This window comes from Muscardinus avellanarius (genome assembly GCF_963383645.1).
Source record: "Muscardinus avellanarius genome assembly, chromosome: 7".
In the NCBI taxonomy this organism is placed as follows: Eukaryota; Metazoa; Chordata; class Mammalia; order Rodentia; family Gliridae; genus Muscardinus; species Muscardinus avellanarius.
Window position 1 is genome coordinate 64,238,263 of NC_137793.1, and position 27,000 is coordinate 64,265,262.

Here is a 27,000-nt window from a genome sequence, read left to right on the forward strand (position 1 = left end):
ACATTCGGGAGGCCTCAGCTACTTAGTGAGGCCCTGTCTCAAAATAAAGAATAAATAATAGGGCAGTGGATATAACTCAGAGGTAGAATGCCCCCCTGGGTTCCATTCCCAGACCTGCAAAAATATATAAATAATAAAAAAAAAAGAAAAAGAATATCAGCTACTTAGGCCCTACACAACTTAGTGAGACCCTGTTTCCAAATAAAGTATAAAATAGGTCTGGGAGTATAACCTGAAGGTAGAAAGCCCCTGGGTTCCACCCCCAGTACCACAAAAAATAAAAAATAAAAATAAGACTAATAGTATAGGTTGGAAGTAAATGTCCCTGGTTTAATCCCAATTAAAAAGAAAAGCTGGGCATGGTGGCGCACGCTTGTAATTTCAGTACTTGGGAGGCTGAGACAGGAGGATCACAGATTTGCAGCCAGCCTCATCAGTTTGTGAGGCCATCTACAACTTAGTGAGACCCTGTTTCAAGAAATAAGGCAGGGGGTATAGCTGGGAGGTAGAATGTCTGTGAGTTCAATCCCCAGTACTGACTTAATCATAGTTCTGTTGCACTGTGTCCTCAGTAGTCCTCAGTTCCCAAAGGAAATAAGTTCAGCATGTTCTACTTCTCCTTGCATTCGTATAACATACAAATATTTTAGGTAGTCCAGTAATTTAACTCCACAAGAGCTGACGCTGAGCTGGACATGATGGCACAGACCTATAATCACAGTACTTGGGAGACTGAGACTGGGAGATCACAGCTTGGAGGCCAGCCTCAGCAATTTAGTGAGATCATGTTTCAAAATAAAGTTCTGGGTGTGTACCTTGGAAGTAGAATGCTCCTGAGTTCAATCCCTAGTACCAAAAATAAATAAATAAAAATATTTAACTCTTTTAGGCTTCAATTTTTTAGGCCTGTGTAATAATGTGGCTGAACTATATGCTCTAATGTTTCTGTTAGCTCAAAAAACCTAAAATTCTATGATTTAGGATTCCTGTAGTTTTTTCCCCCTGTATAGTCTAAAAATGCTTTCTTTCCTTATCTATACTTTCTATAGGAGAGAGTTTTGTTTTGTTTTGTTTTGTTTTTGGTACTTGTGTGTATTTGTTTCATACTGGACATACTCAAACCCAGGATCCTATTTTCTTAGCCTCCCAAGTAATGGGACTACAGGTGTGCTCTACCATGTCTTACTCAAAAAAAAATTTGGTGGAGGAGGGCAGTACTAGAGATGGAATCCAGAGGCATTCTACACCCTCCAAGCTACACCCCTAGCCCTATTTCTTTTTCTTTTTTTTTTTTTTCCTCTGGATCTGGGGGTGAAACTCAAGGGCGTTCAACCTCCGAGCTACACCCCCTGCCCTATTTTTTATTCTTTATTTTCAAACAGGGCCTCACTAAGTTGTGGAGGGCCTTGCAAAGTAGCTGAGGCTATCCGGGAACTGAGATCCTCCACTCTCAGCCTCCCAAATGCTGGGATGACAACTGTGCGTCACCTTGCCTGCTCCTATTTTTTATTCTTTATTTTGAAACAAGGTCTCACTGAGTCACCTCACTAAGTAGTAGCTGAAAACTGTCCACAAAATGCGATCCTTCTGTCTCAGCCCCCCAAATGCTGGGATTACAAGCATGTGCCACCCTGCCTGGCTCTCAAAAAAAATTTTTTAAATATTTTTTTATTTTTATTGGTGCACTGTATTCATACATCATAGTGGGATACAAACTTTTGTAGACATACATGCACACATCGCCCAGTCAGCCCCCACCCGATCCCCACCCATTCTCTCCCCATCTCTCCTTCCCATGCTTGGCTTAGTGGTTGACATCTAGTATTATAGCAATTTATCCAGAATTAAAAATGATAATTTCACATAACAGTTTCATTTGTCTGATACCAAGCTTTTGATGACTTAAAGATAACATTTCAATATTTCTTTTTGCTTTCTTTCTTACCAGAGAATTTTTTTTTCTATTATTTATATATTTTATTATTCAGGAAAAAAATCTATCCTAATATGGAATATGGACTCTAGATACCCAAAATGATCTTGAAAAAGAACAAAGCTAGAAGATATATATTTTCTGATTTCAAACCATATAAAGCTACAATAATTGAAACGGTGTAGTACTGTTCTAAAGGCAGATATATAAACCATTGGAGTTAAATAAAAGCCTAGAGCTAAATTCTTCCCTATATTGTCAAGTTATTTTTGACAGGTTTCCACGAACATTTGGTGGTGGAAATAATAATCTTTTAACTAAATATTGTTGAAAAATAATACTTACATGGAAAAGAATAAAATTGGACCCTTACCTAATCCCATATACAAATATTAACTCAAAATAGATAAAAGACCTAAATATAAATCTTAAGACTATAAACTTTTAGGAGAAAATCTGGGTCATAAAACCTCACAGCATTGAAATTGGCAGTGATTTCTTGGATATGATTTCAATGGCACAGGCAACAGAAGAGTATACAAATTCCCTAAAAAATAAAAAATATTGTATATCCAAAGAAACTGTAAACAGAGTTAAAAGTTACTAATAGAATGGGATAAAATATTTCCAAATGCTATATCTGAAGGTATATTAATATTCCAACTAGATATCCTAAAAATTAGCAACAATAAAAGCAAACAATACAATTTAGAGATAGGTAAAAGACTAACATAAATAATGAATCTCCACAGATAACCAGTCTTAGTTGTCTGTTGGATGGAAAATCTTGTTTCTCTGGTTCTGGTGTGTGTTACCTATTTCTTCTTTGTAGTTAATCTCTTTGAGTATTTTCTCTAGCGCTGGTTTTGAAGACATAAATTCCTTCAGTTTCTGTTTGTCATGGAAGCTTCTTATTTCTCCATCTAATTTGATAGAAAGTTTTGCTGGGTAGGAAATTTTTGGCTGGAAGTTGTTTTCTTTCAGAGTTTGGAATATGTTACTCCAAGCCCTTCTGGCTCTCATGACTTGGTTTGGGAAGTCTGGAGTGATTCTAATTGGTTTGCCTCTGAATGTCACTTGGCCCTTTGTTTTTGTTGCCTTTAAGATTCTCTGCTTGGCTTCCACATTGGTCATTTTGACAATTATGTGGCATGGGGATCCTCTTCTCTGATCCTGTCTAAAGGGAGTTCTATAAGTTTCCTGGACCTGTGTATCGACCTCTTGCTCTATGTTTGGAAAATTTTCTGCTATTACTTCCTTGAAGAGATTGTTGATCCCTTTGGTTTCACTTTCTTTTCCCTCCTCTATTCCAATTATTCTTAGGTTAGCTCTCTTAAAATGGGCCCATATTTCTTCAATGTCAGATTCCTGCTGTCGGATATTTTTTTCTAGATTAGAAACTATGCGTTCATTTTTGGAATGATCATCTTCTAAGAGCGAGATCATCTTCTATTCTCCATGTGGTCTAATCGGTTGTTCATGCTTTGAATTGAGGCCTTTACTTCATTAATTGCATCCTTTATCTCTCTTTGGCTCTCTCTGAATTCTTTTCGAAGCACCTCTATTATTTCTACAGTTATTTTCCTGATTTGATCTTCTAGAAATCTCTGATTTTCTGTTTTATCGGGTTCTGATGTTGTGGGGTTGTGGGCATTCATTGCTCCAGTGTTATTCCTCTTTCCCATGATTTTGGAAGTTTGTGCCTTCTCTGGGTTCTTCCCTTGGGTCACTGTGACTTCGCTTAAGGTGCTCTGGATCTCGAGTCTGTAGTATTTCTGACCCCACTACTCCTTTACTGGGTTGTATCACAGAGTCTCTGACCCAGAGAGTCGATAGAGGCTGCTTTAGACTATGGGGGGTGCCAGGTTGCACGTTCTCCTATGGTGTGATATCTCTACCACCGCCCCTCCCCCACTGGGTCAAGTTCCAGGGAGTACAGTTCTGGGATTTCTCTGTGGCCCGCAATTTGACTCACTGGTCTTGAGTACGCAGATGTAGCTGTACTGGACTCGGTGAATTCAATGCTGCTGCCGCCGGTGGCAATATGGCGCCACTGCCACGCCCTTGGCCGTGAGGCTGGCATATTTTTTCTTCTCTGGTTTTGAGATCCACTCTGAGTCCCTGCAGCGTGTGGTGAGCTCAGCCACTGGGAGCTTTAGATGCTCCCTGCGCCGAAAGATCCCGCCTGGCTGTCCCGCAGCTGCTCACCTCGGCTTGCTGTAGCCTTCCGGTGAATTCGCCGGTGCCTCCGGCAGTATGGCGCTGCTGCCGCGTCCTCAGGCGTGAGGCCGGTGTATCTCCTTTGTGGCTCTGAGCTCTGTTCTCAGTCCGCTTTCTCTCTGGAGCCTGGTGATTTTTTTGTTTCTCTGGTGATGGTGTTTTCTGGCTATGAAAGGCGCTGATTTTGTGGTAATGGAGATTGGTTGTTAGCGGAGCTCTTAAGCCCCGCTTTTCTCGGTCGCCATCTTCCCGGAAGTCCAAACTCAAAATTTTTTAATTGATGGAAATAATTATAGGTATTTAGAGAGTACAGTGTGTGGTGATTCACCATGTTTATGTTAATGATTAAATAAGAATAATTATTAGCATAAGAAGTGATGTTGGTTCCTTGTAAAATAACTTTCACTTTCTCAGAAACCCTTTGGGGGCCAGGGATATGCTTGAATTTGCCTTGATTAGACAGGTCTTATTCCCAGCATTTGTAGCTAAAGTGGAGTGAAGAGTATCATTTATTAAAAGTGTCAACAAAGGAAACGAAACCCTGCAAATACAGAATCATAATAGTAATAAAATATAGTTGCTGGGAGTGGTGGCACATACCTGTAATTCTAGTACTTGGGAGGCCGAGACAGGAAGACCTTGTTTCAAAAAAAAAAACCACAAAAATAGGACTAGGAGTGTAGGTCGGAGATAGAATGCCCCTGGGTTCAACCCCCAGTACAATGAAACAAAAAGTAAGCTGGGCATGATGGTGCACGCTTATTATCCCAGCATTTGGGTGGCTGAGACAGGAGGATCACAGTTGACGGACAACCTCAGCTACTTAGTGAGGCCCTTTGCAACTCAGTGAGAGCCTGTTTCAAAATAAAGAATAAAAACTAGGGCTGGGGTGTAGTTTGGAGGTAGAATGCCCCTGGGTTCCATCCCCACCACTGCAAAAAAAAAAAAAAGTAAATAAAATACACTTGATATTTATTGAATGTTTCCTATTTAGGAGGCACTGCTGGCTTGTGTTATCTCATTTAATTTCCACAGTGACCCCATTAATAGATATTCTTATTATCCCACTTTGCAGGTAAGGAAACTGAGTTAAAGAAGGATTATGGAACTTGCTTAATGTTACCCATCTAGTAGCAGATAGAGTTGGAATACATAACCTGATTCTAGTACTCATGTGTTTTTTATCTTTTTATTGTTTTTTTTATTTGTTTATTTATTTGCGGGTCTGAGGATGGAACCCAGGGGCATTCAGCCTCCAAGCTACACCCCCTGCCCTATTTTTTATTCTTTATTTTGAAACGGGGTCTCACTAAGTTGCGAAGGGCCTCACTAGATAGCTAAGGCTGTCTGCGAACCATAATCCTCCTGTCTCAGTCTGATCATCTTGAACCAATGATTCTCTGTGTCAGCCTCCCAAGTATTAGGATTACAGGTGTGTGCTACCATGCCCAGTTTAAAATCTGGTCAAGCCAGGCATAGTGGTGCACATTTTTGATCCCAGCATTCAGGAGGCTGAGACGAGAGGATTACAGTTTGTAGACAGCCCCAGCTACTTAGGCCCTTTGCAATTCAGTAAGACCCTGTTTCAAAATAAAGAATAAAAAATAGGGCTGGGAGTGTAGCTTAGAGGTAGAATGCCCTTGGGTTCCATCCCCAGTACAACAAAAATAAAACATAAAAATAAATAAATAAAATCTGGTCAAAAAGTAAAGTGGCACACATTTGTAATCCCAATACTTGGGAGGCTGAGACAAGAGGATCTCAGGTTCAAGGAGCCTCAGCAACTAGGGACACTTTTCATCACCCAGTGAAACCCTGTTTCAAAATAAAACTGGGCTTGGCCGGGCGTGGTGGTGCACACTTGTAATCCCCGCGCTTGGGAGGCTGAGACAGGGGGATTGCCCAGGTTCGAAGCCAGCCTCAGCTACTTAGTGAGGCTCTCAGCAACTTAGACCCTGTTTCAAAATAAAATATAAGTTTGGGAGTATAGCCCAGAGGTAAAAAGCCCCTGGGTTCCACCCCAGTACCACCAAAAAATAAATAAAAAATAAAACTGGGCTGCGGGTATAACTTATAGGTAGAATGCTCCTGGTCTCAATCCCCAGTACCACATATACAAAGAAAAGTAAAGTTCAGACATTATGACACTCCTAAGAACAATAACAGTTGCTTAAGTAAAAAACAACTATATCACCCAAGAACTTAACATTAGGTTTACACAAGTTTTATAAAGTTGTTTGTTGTACTGGGGATTGAACCCAGAAACATTCTATCTCCAACCTATTTTGAAACAGGGTCTCACTGGGTTAATAAAGTCTCATTACCTGCTGAGGCTGTCCTCAAACCTCCAATCCTCTTTTGTCAGTCTCCCATGTACTAGGATTACAGGTGTGTGCCACAACACCTGGCTTTAAAAGTTTTAGATGTGTTATATCGTTTAAAGATCATTTGAAATTTCATTGCTAAAAAATTTTTATCAAGACCTGATTTTCTTTCTTCTCAGAAATCATATTCTATGCCTATTGGCATTGAGTTTCAGCGGAGATACGCAACAATTGTTCTAGAGCTTGAACAGCTGAACAAGGACCTAAACAAAGTTTTGCATAAAGTTCAACAGTACTGCTACGAGGTAGGTGATTTGTATGAGTCTCTCTCCACTTTCTCTTCAAACAGTACTTTCACCTTCACATTTTAGAAAATATGAACTAAGTTCTATTTTTTATAAGGTTCACTAGTAGAACATTAGTAGACATAGATATATATAGTCTCAGCCTCCCAAATACTGGGATTATAAGCATGTATCACCATGCCCAGCTTGTCAATATATTTTACTCCTCACAGCACCAGTGTTGAAGAGTGTTTTATACACACTAAGCTATCAACTTGTAGTTACCAAATTCTAAATGATACTGTTTTTTTATTTTATTTTTTTGGTGGTACTGGGGATAGAACCCTTCTACCTCCAGGCTATACTCCCAGACCTACTTTCTATATTTTTATTTGGAAACAGGGTGTCTCTTAAGCCATCAAGGCTGGCTTCAAACCTGTGTGATCCTCCTGTCTCCACCTTTCAGGTGCGGGGATTACAAGTGTGCACCACCACACCCAGCTGATACTGTTCTTTAAAAGGGAAAATTTAAGTCGGGTGACACACACTTGTAATCCCAGCATTTGGGAGGCTGAGACAGGGAGATCATGGTTTGCGGCCTGCCTCAGCTACTTAGGCCCTATGCAACTCAGTGAGACCCTGTTTCAAAATAAAGAATAAAAAACAGGGCTGGGGGTATAGCTCAGAGGTAGAATGTCCCTGGGTTCCATAAAAAAAAAGAAAAAATTTAGCTGGGTGTAGTAGCACATGCTATGTAATCCCAGTACTTGGGAAACTGAGACCAGAGGATTACAGGTCCAAGGACAGCCTTTACCACATAGACTCTCAGCAACCTAGGAAGACCATGTCAAACTAAAAATTAAAGTAGGGCTTGGGGTGTGGCTCATAGGTAAAAGAACTCTGGTTTCTTCCTCAGTACCACCAAAAAAAAAAAAAAAAAAAAAAAGGAGAGAGGAAGCCCAAAGACTATATTTGTTGTTATTGTTGTTGTTTTTTAGAGGCTTTCTACCTTTGGGCTACACTCCCAGACCTATTTTATACTTTATTTGGAAACAGGGTCTCACTAAGTTGCTGAGAGCCTCACTAAGTAGCTGAGGCTGATTTCTAACCCGTGCAATCCTCCTGTCTCAGCCTCCCAAGCGCTTGGATTACAAGCGTGCGCCACCACACCAGGCCCAAAGACTATATTTGGTTAATTTCTTCTTGGTCTTATTTTTTTTAAAACAATACATGCTTTTTCTCAGAAAGGTATGAACATGCTCTGTGTACAATTTATATCCTCCACCTTTAAACTTTACATTAGAACTATGCACTTTTGGCATTTCATATACATAGGGTTATTTGTGATTTATTATTTATATATGACTTTTTGTTGTTGTTGTTGGGTTTTTTTTGGTGGTGGTACTGGGCATGAAACTCAGGAGCTTTCTACCTCCGGGCTGCACTCACCACTTCCAGACCAATTTTATATTTTATTTGGAAATTGCTGTGAGCCTCACTAAGTAGCTGAGGCTGGCTTTGAACCTGAGCGATCCTCTTGTCTCTGCCTCCCAAGTACGGGGATTACAAGCATGCGCCACCATGCCCGGCTCCCTATATGACTTTATTTCTAAGGGTGGCTCAACAGTTTCATCTAAAATTTGCAGTTTTACTACAGGGTAAGAACTGAGACGAGTTTAAAATTCTCTTGCCTTTTTATTTTTGAGGTGTGTTTCCAGCAAAGGCAACACTATTTATGAGTGTCTTATGCAGTTGTCTTTTATTCTAATAATCTTATAGGTTAAGTCCTCCACATTTGCCATGGCTGATGTTATCTGTCCACCTGAACTGAACTGAGAGAAAAAACTGATCTCTTATTACTAAACTCCTGTGTAGTGTGCTCATTCTATTAGCCATTCGTTGTCATAGATTTTTATTTATTTATTTATTTATTTATTTGTGTGTGTGTGTGTGTGTGTGTGTGTGTGTGTGTGTGTGTGTGTGTGTGTGGTGGTACTGGGGTTCCTGGAAACCCTTCTACCTCTGGGCTACACTCCCAGACCTATTTTTATACTTTTTTATTTGGAAACAGGGTCTCTTAAGCCAGCAAGGCTGGCTTCGAACCTGCGCGATCCTCCTGTCTCCGCCTCCCAAGCTCGGGGATTACAAGCGTGCACCACCACACCCGGCATCCTGTTAGTTTTTTATCACATGCATGGAAATATGTGTTGCTCTAGTAAGTAGATTTTCGTCTCTGGCTAGTCACTGTCCGCAAGAGGCATACGCAAGGCAATTCAAGGTGACCCTTGCAAAAGTGGGTTGCTTGTCATTCTTTTTGTAGTGCCCCAGGACATTGTGATAGGCTTCTTTCCTAATGAAATTAAATGATTGAATTCTCACAAAGCTTTTGTGAAAGAACAATATTGATTTCAAAATAACATATCATCAAGAGGCTCAGACAGGAGGATCTTGGCTCCCGGACAGCCTCAGCTACTTGATGAGAGTCTCACTGTTTGTTGACACTGTCCTTAAACCTGAGATTCTCCTGTCTCAATCTTCTAAGTACTGGAATTATGAGCCTGTGCCACTGCACCCAGCATGATTCTCTTTCTTTCTTTCTTTCTTTCTTTCTTTCTTTCTTTCTTTCTTTCTTTCTTTCTTTCTTTCATGGTACTGGTGATTTGAACTCAAGAGCATTCTACCTTTGAACTACACCCAGACCAATTTTATTTTTATTTTGAAACAGGGTCTCACTAGGTTGATGAGAGGCTCACTACCAGCTGAGGCTATCCTCAAACCTAGAATCCTCTTATCTCAGCTTCCCAAGTACTGGGATCAAAAGCCTGCACCACCACACCCAGCTGCTTTTTTTTTTTTTTTTTTTTTTTTTAATTTCGAAATAGAAGCTCACAGAATTGCTGCAACTGCCCTCCAAGTACTGGGATGACAGGTGTGTACCACCACACTCTGACAAATAGGAGCTTTATATAATGTCAAAGTATCTCTTAACAGATACTATTACAAAGCCAGGCATAGTGGCACACGCTTGTAATCCCAGTATTTGGGAGGCTGAAACAGGAGGATTGCGGTTTGAAGATAGCCTCAGCTACTTAGTGAGGCCCTTTGCAACTCAGTGAGACCCTGTTTCAAAATAAAGAATAAAAAAAAATAGGACTGGGAGTGTCGTTCAGACGTAGAATGCCCCTGGGTTCCATCCCTAGTATCGCAAAAAGAAAAGAAAAACGCATATATTTACTCCATATTCTCAAGTGGTTAAGAGGATAAGTTATATAAACATAGCAGAGGGGAAGGACAAGTAACAAATCAGATGGAATAAAGCGTGCAGACGCTGGGTGCCATGATGCTCGCCTGTAATCTCAGGATTTGGGAGGCTGAGACAGGAAGAGCACAGGTTCCAGGCCAGCCTCAGCTACTTAGCCAGGCCCTCAGCAATGTAGTGAGTCCCTGTTTCAAAGTAAAAAATGACCTGGGCGTGGTGGTGCATGCTTGTAATCCCAGCATTCAGGAGGTGGAGACGGGGATCGCGGTTTATAGACAGCCTCAGCTACCTATTGAGGCCCTTCGCAACTCAGAGAGAGCCTGTTTCAAAAATAAAAAGACTAAAAAATAGGGCTGGGAGTATAGGTCGGAGGAACAATGCCCCTGGGTTCCATCCCCGGTACCACAGAAAATAAAAATAAAAAAATATAAGTCAGAGCTGGGCGTGGTGGCGCACTCTTGTAATCCTAGCATTTGAGAGGCTGAAACCAGAGGATTCGCAGGCAGCCTCAGCTACTTAGTGAGGCCCTCTGCAAATTAGTGAGACTCTGTTTCAAGATAAAGAATGAAAAATAGGGCTGGGGATGTAGTTCAGTGGTCCAGTGCCCCTGGGTTCCAGCCCTAGACCTGGGGGGGAGGAGTGTGTGTGTGTGTGTCTGTGTGTGTGTGTGTGTGTGTATGTATGTATGTATGTATGTATGTATGTATGTCAGGTATGGTGGCACAGGGTGCAATTTTGAAGGCTAAGACAGGAGGATCACAGGTTCCAGGCCAGTGTCAGCAATTTGAGATCCTGGTTTTTGCTTTTTATTTTGTGGTACTAAGGATTGAATCCAGGTACATTCTACCTCTGTGCTACACCCCCAGCCCTTTTATATTTTTATTTTTAAACATAAATTCACTAGGTTGATGTGAATCTTACTATTCTTGGAGGTTGTCCTTGAACCTGTGATCCTCCTATGCTCCACCACTCCTGTCTGTCATTTAAGTTTTAAGTGCTAGTTTTGTAAAAATCCAAATCTGAATACAGGACACAAACACTAGAGAAGTAATTGTGTTTTTAAGCTGTATGTTTCAATCCTCTTCAGCTCGCTCCAGACCAGGGGCTACAGCCTGCAGACCAGCCGACAGACATGAGGAGGAGGTGTGAGGAGGAGGCACAGGAGATCGTCCGGCATGCCAACTCCTCTACAGGACAGCCCTGTGTCGAAAATGAAAACCTCACAGACTTAATCTCCAGGCTTACAGCTATTTTATTACAGATTAAGGTATATTTCAGAGAAAATGTTTTCTTAATTTTGACCCGAACCAAACTATGCTAAAAACCCAATTTTCATAATCCAATTTTGAAATATTTTTTCTCTTTAGTGTCTAGCAGAAGGAGGAGACCTGAATTCCTTTGAATTCAAATCACTTACAGACTCATTAAATGATATCAAGAGGACAATAGATGCTTCTAATATCAGGTAATCACTAAGCGTACTCTAATCATTTTATGTTCGATTCATTGATTTTTTTCTTCAGGACTTATTTATTTATTTATTTATTTATTTATTTATTTATTTATTTTTGGCACTGGAATTTTAACCCAGGGGCATTCTACCTCTGAGCTACACCCACCAGCCTTATTTTAGTTAGTTAGTTAGTTTGTTTGTTTGTTTGCGGTACTGAGGACGGAACATAGGGTCATTCTACCTCCAACCTATAATCCTAGCCCTATTTTTTATTCTATATTTTGAAACAGGGTCTCATTAAGTAGTTGCAGCTGGCCATGAACCACACTCCTGTTCCTGTCTCAGCCTCACTAGCTGAGGCTGGCAGTGAACCTGCATTGTCCTGTCTCAGCCTCCCAAATACTGGATTGCAAGTGTGCACCACCACTCTTGATTTATGTATGTTTTAGAATAGCTTTTTTGAGCCGGGTGTGGTGGTGCACGCTTGTAATCCCAGCATTCAGGAGGCTGTGAGACCTGGAGGATCGCAGTTCGTGGACAGCCTGAGCTACTTAGTGAGGCCCTTTGCAGCTCAGTGAGACCCGGTTTCAAAATAAAGAATAAAAAATAGGGCTGGGGCTTTAACTTGGAAGTCAAATGCCCCTGGGTTCCACCTCCAGACCCACAAAAAAAAAAAAAAAAAGCCTAAGTAGCTGAGGCTGGCTTTGAACTTACGTAATTCTCCTCTCTCAGCCTCCCAAGTACTGGGATTACAAGCTTGCGCCACCACACCTGGCTAGAACAGCTTTCTAACCAGGCATATTGGTTATTGTTTGTAATGTCAGTACTTAAGAGGCTGAGACAGGAAGATTACAGTTTGCAGCCCACCTCAGCAACTCAGTGAGACCCTGTTTCAAAATAAAAGAATACTGGGATATAACTCAGAGGTAGACTGTGTTCAGTCCCTTGTACCCCCCCCCCCACACACACACAGCCTTTCAATTATATCCATTATATTGACAAAATTGAAATTTCACTCAGATTTCTATATAAATGAATCAGAAACACTAATATATAGCTTTGGCTTAGCATGAAAGTTCAACTCAGAAGTAGATCTCTCCCCTCAAAAAAAAAAAAAAATAAGGCAACCTTCACCAAGTCAGAGAGAGGTTGGTCGTGTGGTTCCTTTGATTCTTTCACAGCACTGCTTTTTAGTACCACTGAAGTAGAATTATGGCTAATGCATAAGAAATGGATTCCTTACCTGGGGTGGGGGTTGATTGTGGGAGGTTTTTTTGGTGGTGCTGGGGGTCAAACCCAGGGGCTTTTTACCTCTGGATTATACTCACAGACCTATTGTATTTTATTTGGAAATGGTCTGAGTTGCTGAGAGCCTCACTAAGTATCTGAGGCTGGCTTCGAACCTGCACAATCCTCCTGTCTCAGCCTCCCAAGCGTGGGGATTACAAGCGTGTGCCATCATGCCCGGCTTGTTTGTATTTTTTGTGCAGTACTAGAAATTCAACCCAGGGACATTCTACCTTCGAGCTACACCCTCAGTCCTGTTTTTTATTCTTTATTTTGAGACAGAGTCTCACTAAATTTCTGAGGGCCTAAGTAGCTGAGGCCAGCCACAAACCTGCAATCCTCCTGTCTCAGCCTCCCAAGTAATGTGATTACAAGTGTACGCCACCATGTTGGGCTCTGAGGTTTTTAACATAGCTATTTCCTAACCTTTTGTTACTTTTCTTTTTTTGTGTGTGGGCTGGAGATTGAACCCAAAGACATTATACCTCTGAGCTACACCCCCAGTCCTTTTTTTTTTTTTTTGAAACAGGGTCTTGCTAAGTTGCAAGCCTCACTGAGTTGCTGAGGCTGGCTTTGAACTTGTGATCCTCCTGTCTTAGTCTCCCAAATATGGGCGTATAGGCGTACGTTACCATGACTAAACAACTCTTTTTTTCCCCCCTGGTACTGGGGATGGAACCTAAGGGCATCTACCTCCAAGATACACCCCAGCCCTGTTTTTTCTTCTTTATTTTGAAACAGAGTCTCACTGAGTTACAAAGGGCCTCATTAAGTAGCTGAGGCTGTCCGCGAACCACTATCCTCCTGTCTCAGCCTGCCAAATGCTGGGATTTACAAGTGTGCACCACCACAGCCAGCTTAACTCTTCCTTTTTATTTTTATTTATTTATTTATTTATTTATTTATTTATTTATTTGCAGATAATGGGGTGGAACCCAGGGGTATTCAACCTCTGAGCTACACACCCCTGCCCTATTTTTTTTAATTCTTTTTTTAAATTAATTTATTTTTTAAATTGGTGCATTGTAGTCATATATCAATCACATTGGAGTACAAGACTTGAGAGGATATACAAGCACACATCATCTAATTAGCCCTCCTCCAGCCCCCATCCCATTCCCTCCCCCTCCCTCCATCCCACGCTTCTTTGGTGATTTACTTTGATACATTTGTTTATGTACCTCCTGCGTTTTAAAGAGGCTCCTCCTCCAGTATTACATACCCTCTGATTGGTCACATTAGTTGCTTCACTATAGGGCCCTTTCTATAGCTCAACCTCTTCCTGTTGCCCTTTCCCTCCTAGTTATTGCTGATTAAGAGAAGCATCTGATTTATATTTTCTGCGATATTTCTCTGTGCATGCTGCTTTGCAAGTACCGATCCCACTCTTGATGGTCCCAGTAGCGGCCTGGCTACTCAGTGGACTGATCCAGACCTCGCTGGCTCAAGCAGCGGCTTTGCCTCTTGGGAGGCCCCAGTTCTGGTCTCGCTGGCCCCTGCACCGGTCTAACCCCTAAGCTGGCTTTGGTCCCGGCCTTGGAGGCCGCAGGAGTGAACTTGCCTCACGCCAGGCTCCGATGCTGGCCATTGGCCCCTGCACCGGCCTAACCCCTTGGCAGGATTCCAATCCCGGCCTCGGAGGCCCCAGCACCGGCCTAGCCTCACGGCAGGCTCCAATGCCGGCCTCGTTGGCCCCAGCACCGGCCTAACCCCTCGGCAGGTTCCGTTCCCGGGTTAGGAGGCCCCAGCACTGGCCATGTCTCACGGCAGGCTCCGATGCTGGCCTCGCCTCACGGCAGGCTCCGATGCCGGCCTTGCTGACCCCAGCACCGGTCTAGCCCTTCGGCAGGTTGTTATCCTGGCCTCGGAGGCCCCAGTACCGGCCTTGCCTCACGGCAGGCCCCGATGCCAGCCTCGCTGGCCCCAGCACCGGCCTAACCCCTTGACAGGCTCTTATCCCAGCCTTGGAGGTCCCAGTACCGGCCTTGCCTCACGGCAGGCTCCGATGCCGGCCTCACTGGCCCCAGCACCGGCCTAACCCCTCGGCAGGCTCTTATCCTGGCCTCGGAGGCCCCAGTACCGGCCTTGCCTCAAGGCAGGCTCCAATGCCGGCCTCGCTGGCCCCAGCATCGGCCTCACCCCTCGGCAGGCTCCAATCCCGGCCTCGGAGGCCCCAGTACCGGCCTTGCCTCATGGCAGGCTCCAGTGCCGGCCTCGCTGGCCCCAGCACCGGCCTAACCCCTCGGCCAGCTCCAATACTGGCCTTGGAGGTCCCAGCACCGGCCATGCCTCATGGCAGGCTGCGATGCCGGCCTCACTGGCTCCAGCACCGGCCTAACCCCTCAGCAGGCTCTTATCCTGGCCTTGGAGGCCCCAGTATTGGCCTTGCCTCACGGCAGGCTCCGATGCCGGCCTCGCTGGCCCCAGCACCGGCCTAACCCCTCAGCAGGCTCTTATCCTGGCCTCGGAGGCCCCAGTACCGGCCTTGCCTCAAGGCAGGCTCCAATCCCGGCCTCGGAGGCCTCAGCACCGGCCTTGCCTCACGGCAGGCTCTAATGCTGGCCTCACTGGCCCCAGCATCGGCCTCACCCCTCGGCAGGCTCCGATCCCGGCCTCGGAGGCCCCAGTACCGGCCTTGCCTCACGCAGGCTCCGTAATTCTTTATTTTGAAACCGGGTCTCACTGAGTTGCAGAGTGCCTCACTAAGTAGCTGAGGCTGTCCGTGAACCTTGATCCTCAGGTCTCAGTCTCCCGAATACTGGGATTACAAGCATGTGCCACCATGCCCAGCTTAACTCTTCCTTTTTAAAGTTTGTTTTTCTTAATTTAGTTAGAGGAAATCATTAACTCTTTTTTTTTTCTTTTCTTTTTACAGTTGCTTTCAGAATAATGTAGAAATCCATGTTGCACATATTCAAAGTGGCTTGAGCCAGATGGGAAATTTACATGCCTTTGCTGCAAACAATACCAACAGAGACTAGCAAAAGAAACTTAGCTACCTGCATGGGACATTGATTGTGAGAAGGTCTTCTCTACATAGGCTTCCAACACCAAATAACCTAACTGCTGGAAAACAAGGGAAATTTAAATCTCCAAATAAGGCATTTTAATATACTGTACTGCTTCTTATAATACCAGCATATATTTATTTTTCTTTTATTCAGATACAGTAGCATTGCTTATGTTACATATGTTTATTAGCAAGTATTTTTAAACTGAAGATGTCTGGACATAATATAATTTCATGGAAGAATACTTTCAGCATTTTTTTAAATGTGTGTGAATTCCACCCAACACATACCAACAACTGCCACAATGGAGACCATGAAGAAGCCAGGTCTTTTTGTGCACAACAACGGCAATGTAGAAATCCGTCTGGAAAACAACCACTCCATTGGATTCAGGTGATGGCCCTCTCGTCTTTAAAAGATAACTTGTGAGGTGTCGGGAGTCCTATTTTTCAGGAAGCCACTGGAATGTAGATGGGGAATACGGACTTTACAAGTGTATGTGATATATACTTGCAGTGTGACATGGTTCTGTAGATCATTTTATAATAATAAATAATTTAATTTATCATAATTTATAAAAGAAACCTTTGTTGTTTGTTGAAAGAAAATGAAGGAGCAGGAAAAACATTACTGAAAAATGCTAAATTTCAGCAAGTGGAATTGGCATGTGTTTCCCGTCAATTCAGGGCAAAAAGTGCTATTGTTATGAGATTTATTAAAGAAAAAAGAAAGATAACACACTATTTTCATATTATTTGTTTATTTGCACAACTTTTAAACCAGATTACTGGTTAAAATCCAACAATACACAATTTATAAAGAAAAAGATTTTATAAGGAAAAACAAATATAACCAGTGTTTTGAAATGCAGAAGAAAGGTTTGTTCTTGGTTGTTTTTTGTTTTTTTAAGAAAAACCCTGCCTAAAATGTTAATCTTGTAAAAAGTATGTATTTTAAATTTTCTTTGTTTTAATATAGAATATTATAAATTCAAAATATAATAAATTGTTTTCAGATTTGGAGTTTAAGATACAGCTATAGAGTTGGTTTTGATTCTTTTAGATGTCTCATAAGATGAGACTTTTTATATGTTAATGTATAATAAAATTGAAATAAGATTATTTTCCATTTGAAATTTTTGTATAGTTTAAAAACGCTTCCATATTCTTTATTGGTATTGTGCCACTGCAGAACTTTAGTGCAGAGTTTATATTTAGCTAAACTGTTATGTTGAGAAATGCATAAATCTTTTATTCTTAATATTTGTAATTCTAATAAATTGATTTATGAAAATTAATGTTATCTGTGTTATTACTTAATATAAGTTGATAGGTTATTACAAGTTGATATTTCTTCTGTTTAAAAAGTTTTGTTTAAGCCAGGCGTGGTGGCACATGCTTCTAATCCCAGCATTCAGGAGGCTGAGACTAGAGGATCACAGTTCAAAGACACCCTCAGCTACTTGGGCCCTTTGCAACTCAGTGAAATCCTGTTTCAAAATAAAGAATAAAAAATAGGGCTGAGAGTGTAGCTTGGAGGTAGAATGCCCCTGGGTTTCATGTCCAGTACTGCAAAAAACAAAAAATAAAAATAAAAAGTTTTGTTTTTGTTTTTTGTTTTTTGGTATTAGGGGTTGAACCCAGGGACATTCTACCACCAAGCAATACCCAGCTCTTTTTTCTTTTCTTTTTTTTTTGTTTTTGTTTTTGTTTTTGTACTGAGAATGGAACCCAGGGGCCTTATACCTCCAAGCTACACCCCCAGACATTTTTTATATTTTATTTGGAAACAGGGTTTTACTAAGTAGCTGAGACTGGCTTCAAACCTGCATGATCCTCCTGTTTCAGCCTCCCAAGTACTAGGATTACAAGCCTGTGCCACCATGCCAGGCTCTAGTTTTGTTTGTTTTTATGTTTTTGTTTTTGCATTTCAGTGATGAGGATTAAACCCAGAGGGCATTCTGCCTCTGAGCTCTACTCCCAACCCATTTTTGTTGTTGTTGTTTTGTTTTGTTTTTGTTTTTGTTTTTTCTTTTTGCAGTACTGGGGATGAAACCCAGGGGCATTCTACCGCCAAGCTACACCCCCAACCCTATATTTCATTTTTTTTAATTTTTTTATTTTTATTTATTTATTTATGTATTTTGCGGTACTGGGGATGGAAGCCAGGGGACTTCTACCTCTAGGCTACACTCCCAGACCTGTTTTATATTTGAAAACAGGTCCCACTAAGTTACTGAGAGCGTCACTAAGTAGCTGAGGCTGGCTTTGAACCAGTGAGATCCTCCTATCTCTGCCTCCCAAGCACTGAGATTACACGCATGCCTCACCACGCCCAGCTTCATTTTTTATTTTGAAGCAGGGTCTCACTGAGTTACAAAAGGTCTCACTAAGTAGCTGAGGCCATCCTCAAACCGCGATCCTCCTGTCTCAGCCTCCCAAATGCTGGGATTACAAGCGTGCACCACCACATCTGGCTTATCCAGTATTATTTTAGGATTTTTTTTCCATGTGTGAGCAAATCACTGCAAACACTAAGCAAGTAAATTACCTGACCTATTATAGACCTAGTGAATGGTTGATTTCATAATACCGCCTAAATCAGGCATGGTGGCACAGGTTTGTAATCTTAATCCTTGTCTGAAACAGGAGGACTGCAGGTTCAAGGAGAGCCTCTGCAATTTTTTTTTTTTTTTTTTTTTTTGCGGGTCTGGACATGGAACCCAGGGGCATTCGACCTCCGAGCTACACCCCCTCACCCCCTGCCCTATTTTTTATTCTTTATTTTGAAACAGAGTCTCACTAAATTGCAGAGGGCCTCACTGTGTAACTGAGGCTATCCGCGAACCATGATCCTCTGGTCTCAGAGGATCCCGAATGCTGGGATTGCAAGCGTGTGCCACCACTCCCAGCTTAGCCTCAGCAATTTAGCAAGACACTGCTTTAAAATACACACGCTTATAATCTCAGCGCTTGGGAGGCTGAGACAGGAGGATCACACAGGTACAAAGCTTAGTGAGGCTCTCATCAATTTAGTGAGACCCTGTTTCCAAATTATAAAATAGGTCTGGGAGTATAGCCCGGAGGTAGAAAGGCCCCTGGGTTCCACCCCAAGTACCACAAAAAATAGTAATTAAAAAAATAGGGCTGGGGGGTGTAGCTCAGAGGTCGAATGCCCCGGGTTCCATCCCCAGTACTGCAAAAAAATATATACATACATTTTTTTTTTTTTTTAACGTCTGTGGTTCTCTGGCAAACTGAGAACTCTCTCCTAATATCTACAAAGCCACGGTGGTCCAGCCACCGCCGCCTGTCTCTCCATCTTGCTCTTGACTACAGAGGGCCTGCATCTTTGGAGCCCCTGCCCCTCCCTTCCCCTCAGTCACTCCTGATCTCCTGACACATCTTCTGCAGTGTCTTTCTCAGGAAAACTGTCCTTGACCCAACACACACTAGAGCCTCCGGTCACAAGTCTCCCTCCAGCTCTCGCCACATTTGAGCTGTGTATTTCTTGGCATGGTCTTGTCTTCAGACTGGCCTCTTTCCTCCATGAGGAGAGGGGCTGTTTCTGGTTTTGCTCACCATTTTGTTTCCAGGTCCTGGTAAAGTGCCTGATCCTAGGCACCAAGGACGCGGTAAGGAGTGATGAATGTGTCCAAAGAGCTCTAAGCATCACTGTCATTAGAATAAGAGTGTGCTCTTCCCGATTGCTTTAAAAGATGAGATAATATTCATTGGCATGTAGAAATTCAGATTTCGGGGTGCTTTTAAATCTATCACGTTACCTATTAGTCTGGACTAAAAAGGCCCATTCAATAGAGAAGGTTTTATATGATGGAGGTTGAACAGTGAGCTCAGTCTGTCCTACCTTTAAGTTCTGGCCACTGCTACTTACAAGTTCTGTGACTACGAGCCTCTGCTTAAACCTCTACTTAGAATGAGTTTATTTTTTTTTCTTTTTTTCTTTTTTTCTTTTTTTTTTTTTTTTTTTTGGTGGTACTGGGAGTGGAACCCAGGAGCTTTTTACCTCTGGGCTATACTCCCAGATCTATTCTGTATTTTATTTGGAAACAGGGCCTTACTAAATTGCTGAGACCTCACTAAGTAGCTGAGGCTGGCTTCAAACCTGTGCGATCCTCCTGTCTCAGCCTCCCAAGCACTGGGATTAGAAGCGTGCGCCACCACGCCCGGCTCAAGTTTCTTCATCTTTAAAATGGGAAGAGCCAGGGTTGGTGGCGCAAGCTTGTAATCCCAGCATTAGAGAGGCTGAGACCAGAGAATCGAGGTTTTCAGACAGCCTCAACTACTTAGTGACGCCCTCCACAATTTAGTGACACCCTATTTCAAAAACAAAGAATAACCAGGCATGGTGGCACACACTTGTAATCCCAGCATTCGGGAGGCTGAGACAGGAGGATCGCGGTTTGTGGACAGTCTCAGCTACTTAGGCCCTTTGCAACTCAGTGAGACCCTGTTTCAAAATAAAAGAATAAAAAATGGGGCTGGGGGTGTACCTTGGAGGTAGAATGCTCCTGGGCTCCTACCCCAGTGCTGCAAAAATAAATAATAAATAAATAAATAAATAAATAATAGGGCTGGGTGTGTAGCTCAGAGGTCGAATCCCCCCTGGGTTCCATCCCCAGACCCGCAAAAAAATAAAGAAAGAATAAAAAATAGGGCTGGGGCGGGGCTTGGTGGCGCACGTTTGTAATCCCAGCACTCGGGAGACCGAGACCGGAGGATCGCAGTTCTCGGACAGCCTCAGCTACTTAGGCCCTCCGCAACATAGACTCTGTTTCAAAATAAAAAATAAAAATAGGGCAGGGGGTGTGGCTCAGAGATCAAATGCCCCTGGGTTCCATCCCCAGACCCGCAAAAAAAAAAAAAAAAAGGAATGGCGGTGTAGTTCAGTACAAAAAAGAGGGGGGGGGGGGGAAGAGCCAGGTGTGGTAAGGCATGCTTATAATCCCAGTATGTGCGAGGCTGAGATAAGAGGATCGCAGGTTCACAAACAGCTTCAGCTACTTAGACCCTCCACAATTTAGCATGTTTCAAAATAAAGAATAAAAAATAGGGCTGAGGGTGAAGCACGGAGGTAGAATGCCCCTGGGTTCAATCCCCAGTACCACAAAAATAAAGTAAGCTAAAATGGGAAAAATAGGCCAGGTGTGGTGGCCCATGCCTGTAATACAGGAGGCTGACATAGGAGGATTGTAAGTTCGATATCTATAACACATTTAGCAGTTGAGGCCTCTTAAGAGTTTAAGAGATGTATAGACTATTTCTGTTCTCAGGAAGTCCATAGTTTTATTTGAGTGGAATGGCTACTGGGGATTGGCACCACACCCAGCAAGTATCCATAATTTTTAAAAATCAAAAATACAACAATAGGACTTAAATATCTGTAGATTTTTAAAAAATTGTTCCCTTGAGAGATCTAGGTGCAGTAGTACACACATGTAACCCCATTACTGAGAAGATCCAAGGTTAGAGGCCAGCTTCAGCAATTTAACAAGACCCCATTTCAAAATAAAAAATAAGATACTGGGCTTGGTGGCACACCCTTTTTTTTCTTTTTTCTTTTTTTTCTTTTTTCTTTTTTTCTTTTTTTTTTTCTTTCTTTTTTTTTTTTTTTTTTGGTGGTACTGGGGTTCCTGGAAACCCTTCTACCTCTGGGCTAAACTCCCAGACCTATTTTATATTTTTATTTGGAAACAGGGTCTCTTAAGCCAGAGAGGATGGTTTTGAACGAGCGCGATCCTCCTGTCTTCGCCTCCCAAGCACAGGGATTACAAGCATTTGCCACCATGCCCGGCTGGCACAGCCTTTTAATCCAAGCACTTGGGAGGCTGAGACAGGAGGATCGCAGGTTCATGGCCTGCCTCAGCTACTTAGTGAGACCCTATTTCAAATAAAGAATTAAAAAATAGGGCTGGTTGTAGCTCAGAGGTAAAATTTCCCTGGGTTCAATCCTCAGTACCAAAACAAAAACAATAATAAAATAAAAAATAAGGCCACAAGTGGTGGTGCTCAGCTATAATCCCAGGATTTGGGAGCCTGAGACAGGAGGAACCAACCTCAGCAACTTAGTGAGCCTCTCAGCAACTTAGTGAGACCTTGTTTCCAAATAAGAAATAAAACAGAGTTGGGGATGTAGCTCAGAAAAACAATGTCCCAGGACGGGTGTGGTAGTGCACGTTTGTAATTCCAGTATTTGGGAGGGTGAGATGATGGCGCAGGATCGAAGCCAGCCTCAGCTATTTAGTGAGGCTTTCAGCAGCTTATGAGACTGTTTCCAAATAAAATATAAAAAATAGGTCTGGGAGTGTAGACCAGAGGTAGAAAGCCCCTGGGTTCCATTCCCAACACCACAAAAATAAATAAATAAATAAATATAAATTTGATCCCAAGCACACACAAAAAAAAAAGAAAAATGAAAAGGGCTGGGGGTATAGCTCAGAAGTAGAATGTCCCTGGGTTCAATACACAATTCCAAAAAAAGACAATTGTTATTTATAAGATAATTTATAATTGCTTGTATTATCTTATAGTCCGAGCTAAACCCCAGCCCTATTTTGTATTCTTTATTTGGAAACACGGTCTCACTGAGTTGCAATGGCTTACTAAGTAGCTGAGGCTGGCTGTGAACCGTGATCCTCCTGTCTCAGCCTCCTGAATATTGCTGGGATTAGAAGTATGCACCACCACGCCCAGCTCATAAATAGATACTTAATATAATCAACTAAGATAATCACAATATTTTTTAAAATTTGTACTGAAGATTGAATCCAGGGGCATTCTATGTCTGAGCTACACTCAAGCCCTATTCATTTAATTTTGTTTTGTTGTGATACAGGGTCTCACTAAATTGCAGAAAATTAAGCTGGTTGTAGTGGCTCATGCTTATAATCCCAGCATTTGGAAGGCTGAGACAGGTGGATAGCAGTTCAAGGACAGCCTCAGATATTTACTGAGGCCCTCTGCAACTCAGTGAGACCCTGTTTCAAAATAAATTTAGAAAATAGGGCTGAGAGTGTAGACTAGAGGTAGAATGCTCTAGGTTCCATCCCTAGTACCACAAAAAAAAAAAAAAAATGCTGAGATTACAGTGTACAACACTATACTATGCTATTTTTTTTTTTTTTTTTGATACTGGAGATTGAATCCAGGGCATTCTATCTATGAGCCATAATTTGTTTTTATTTTTGTTTTTATTCTTTATTTCTATTTACATTTATTTATTTATTTGCAGTACTGGGGGTGAAATTCAGGGACATTCTACCTCTGAGCTATACTTCCAGCTCTATTTTCTCATTCTTTATTTTGAAACAGGGTCTCACTGAGTTGCGGAAGGCCTAAGTTGCTGAGGCTGGGTACAAACCTACAATTGTCCTATCAGCCTACCAAGAACTGGGATAACAAACTTGCACCACCATGCCTAGCTCAAGATTTACATTTTGTGTGTGTGTGTGTGTGTGTGTGTGTGTGTGTGTGTGTGTGTGTGTGTGTGTGTTTTGCGGGTCTGGGGATGGAACCCAGGGGAATTCGACCTCCGAGGTACACCCCCTGCCCTGTTTTTTATTCTTTATTTTAAGACAGGGTCTCACTAGTTGAAGAGGGCCTCACTAAGTAAGATTTATGGGGGGTTTTTTTGGTTTTTTTTTTTTTGGTGGTACTGGGGTTCCTGGAAGCCCTTCTACCTTCGGGCTACACTCCCAGACCTATTTTTACATTTTATTTGGAAACAGGGTCTCCTAAATCAGCGCGCGGCTGGCTTGGAACCTGCGCGATCCTCCTGTCTCCGCCTCCCAAGCACGGGGATTACAAGCGTGCACCACCACGCCTGGCTAAGATTTATGTTTTAATGTGATTCTTAGTCAATTATAAGTTTAAAATGGCAGCAGGGAAGCTGGGCATGGTGGTGTACGCTTATAATCCCAGGAGGATCTCAGGTTTAAGACCAGCCTCAGCTAATTAGTGAGGCCCTCTTTCAAAATAAAGAATAAAAAAAATAGGGCTGGGGGCGTAGCTCAGAGGTAGAAGTCCCCTAGGTTCAATCCCCAGTACTGGGGGAAAAAAAAAGTAAGGCAGGGGTAGCTTGTAGGTAGAACCTCCAACCCCAGTACCACAAAATTAATTAAATAATTAATTAAGTAATTAATTAAAATAAAGTTGCAAGCCAGGCGTGGTGGCACACACTTGTAATCCTAGCACTTGGGAGGCTGAGACAGGAGGATCGCACACGTTCTAAACCAGCCTCAGCTACTTAGTGAGGCTCCCAGCAACTTATTGAGACCCTGTTTTCAAATAAAATAGGTCTGGGAGTATAGCCTGGTGGTAGAAAGCCTCTGGGTTCCACCCCCAGTACCACCAAAAAAATTAAAAAATTAAAAAAAAATAAAATTGCAGTGGGGTGTGTAGAAAAGTATTAGTTGAGCTGGGGGTGATAATGCACACTTGTGATCCAGTACTAGGGAAGTTAAGCCAGGAGGATCCCAGGTTCAAGAACAGCCTCAGCAAGTAGTGAGACTCTTTCGACCTAGTGAGACCCTATTTCAAAATAAAAATAAAATAGAGCTGGGGTGAAGCTCAGAGGTAGAATGTCCCTGGATTCAATCCCCCAGTACCAAAAAAAGTCTTTATTTCAACATTTCACATTGTATTTGACATATGATTTGAATATGTAATTTCATATATATAATATAAAAACATATGTTGTATGCCATAAATATATATAACTTTTATTTATCAGTCAAAAAATAAGTATTCAATTTTTTAAAAAAGTAATACATCTTGGTGGCCAGCTGAGGGCAGAGGAGACAGCAGGAGTGAACCAGACCCTGGAGGAACCAGAAGATGCAGCTTCAGGGACAAGAAAGGGAGTCAAGCACAGGGTTCTTGTGAGGAAAAGAAAGCGCCCTGAACAACGGATCCAAAAACACGCAACAGTCCTGGCAAGCCGGCGGAGCAGCGCACACGTGCGACTTGGTGCGTTGGTGAGTTGGTGATGCGTGGGTACACACCAGTGTCGGAACTCCCGGGTGGGGAGAAGGAATAGGCCGTGGGCAAAAAAAAAAAAAAAAAAAAAAAAAATTGGCAAAAAAGGAGAAAGCTTCTAAGGCAAGAGACAGCTGTCAAAACCATCAATAAGGTTGACATGGCAGGCAGACAGGACAGTATTCTGCTGAGTATCAGTCACAGCTCTTTTGGGCTTGTCCTGAATTGTCCTGGAATCCTCAGAAGTTACCAAAGGCTGAAAAGATGTGTTCCTCCCAGGAGTCCAGGTGTGAACGAACGTCTTCAGAGAGAGGGAAGTAGGTTTCCACATTCTGACCTTGGCAGCTAGGGTCCTGCGTGCCCTCTCCAGCTATGCTGAGGTTGGGCAGGTAGTTCCTGTTGCCCTCCAGAGGCAGCTGAGGCTTCACAAGTGTTTCTTCAGTCCCAGGAGCAGAGTGGTTGAGGAAGAGCTCCGGCCGCCCTGAAGCCTGAGCAGATCTCCCACCCTGACGCCGGGACTTGGCACGACGGTTCTGAAACCACACCTGCAAGGCGGAGGGAAACGCGCAGTTCATAGGAAGTATGCATTCTACCCAGAGCTAAACCCCCAGACTTGTTTTATTTTTATATGTTTTTTTTTTTTTTTTTTTTTTGGTAGTGCTGGGGATTGGACCCAAGGGCATTCTACCTCCAAGCTAAACCTCCAGCGCTATTTTTACTTTTATTTATTTGCTTGTTTATTTATTTATTTATTTTGCAGTACTGGGGATAGAACCCAGGGGCATTCGAGCTCCGAGCTACACCCCCTGCCCTATTTTTTATTCTTTAATTTGAAACAGGGTCTCACTAAGTTGCGGAGGGCCTCACCAAGTAGCTGAGGCTGTCCGCGAACCACGATCCTCCAGTCTCAGCCTCCCGAATGCTGGGATTACAAGTGTGCGCCACCACGCCTGGCTTTCTCTGCTCCACCATTCCCCCATGCAAAACCTAAAAGCTGCCTCGCTCTATCTGTATGTCATCTAAGGACACCTGCGATGGAAGAAGGGGCCAGTGGAACAGAAGCCTTAGATTCTTAGGAATGAACACCATCATGAAAGCCGCTAGAGTTGTTTAGAATCTGCTCTTTGCCGGCCATGGTGGCGCACGCTTGTAATCCCCGCACTTGGGAGGCAGAAACAGAAGATTGCGCAGGTCTGAAGCCAGCTTCAGAGAGCCTGTTTCCAAATAAAAATATATAAAATAAGTCTGGGAGTGTAGCCCGGAGGTAGAAGGGCTTCCAGGAACCCTAGTACCACCCAAAAAAAAAAAAAAAAAGCTGCTCTTTTTGTTTTGCTTTGGGGTCCTGGGATTGAACCCAGGGGCATTCTAATGCCTCTGAGTTACAGCCCCAGCCCTGTTTTTTTATTCTTTATTCTTTATTTTGAAACAGGGTCTCACTAAGTTGCAGAGTCTCACTAAGTGGCTGAGGCTGTCCTTGAACCTGCGATCCTCCTGTCTCAGCCTTCCAAGTACTGGGTACTACAGGTGTGCACCAAGCCCAGCTATCTTGAAAAATCAAACTCAAAAAGGGGGATCTCACCAGGCTACGGGGCCTCCCTGGGCTGCGGGCCGTGAGCCTCGATCCGTGTCTCAGGCTCCGGCTGGCGGCGCCCGCGCCCCCCACTCGGCCGGGCGGCGCTCTCCGGCGGCGGGCCTGGCCCGCTGGCCGTCCAGCCCGGTCGGTGGGTGCCGGGTCGGTGCCCGTCCGTGCCCGTCCGTGCCCGGGCGCCCCGCGCTCACCTGGATGCGGGCCTCGGGCAGCCGCGTGCGGCGCGCCAGGCGCTCGCGCAGCTGCGCGTCGGGGTACATGGTCTGGCGGAAGACGAGCTCCAGCAGCTGCCGCTGCTCGCGGCTGAAGGTCGTGCGGCGGCGGCGGCGCGGGGCGGGCGGGGCGGGCGCGGGGCCGGCGGGGCGCGGGGGCCACTCGGCGGCGGCCATGGCGGGACGCGGGCCGGCCGCCGCCCGCGGTTATAGCGGCGCCGGGCGGGGGCGCCAGACGCGGGGGGGGGGCAATCCACATCCCGGCCGCGCCCAGGACCGCGACCCCCTGCCCCAAGTAAGAAACGAAATGGGGGGGCACGGCTCAGGGTAAAGTGCGGCTGGGCTCCATCCCCAGTACCCAAAAATAAAGTCCTGTGTTGTCCCGCTTTCTGCTGGGGGGTGACGTGTGCACATGTGTCCCCCCCCGCCCCCC

At 43.5% G+C, this 27,000-nt stretch overlaps 2 protein-coding genes across 5 annotated transcripts in view; one reads left to right on the top strand and one right to left on the bottom strand.

The window, feature by feature from the left end:
• The window catches only part of LIN9 (lin-9 DREAM MuvB core complex component), a gene marked incomplete at both ends in the record, with an annotated part of 94,317 nt that extends 78,576 nt beyond the window's left edge, over nt 1-15,741 (top strand). For all 4 annotated transcript variants that reach the window (XM_080699055.1, XM_080699056.1, XM_080699057.1 and 1 more), the window contains 4 exons: nt 6,657-6,782; nt 11,108-11,287; nt 11,388-11,485; nt 15,636-15,741. In XM_080699055.1, coding sequence (XP_080555181.1) covers nt 6,657-6,782; nt 11,108-11,287; nt 11,388-11,485; nt 15,636-15,741 — 510 coding nt within the window. The remainder of the gene's footprint in view (nt 1-6,656; nt 6,783-11,107; nt 11,288-11,387; nt 11,486-15,635) is intronic.
• A 9,265-nt stretch (nt 15,742-25,006) lies between these two features.
• MIXL1 (Mix paired-like homeobox) lies at nt 25,007-26,744 on the bottom strand (the record flags this gene model as incomplete). Its single annotated transcript, XM_080698699.1, has 2 exons — nt 25,007-25,312; nt 26,547-26,744. The coding sequence occupies 2 exons, from the start codon at nt 26,742-26,744 to the stop codon at nt 25,007-25,009; spliced, it is 504 nt and encodes a 167-aa protein (XP_080554825.1).
• Nucleotides 26,745-27,000: the final 256 nt, after the last annotated feature.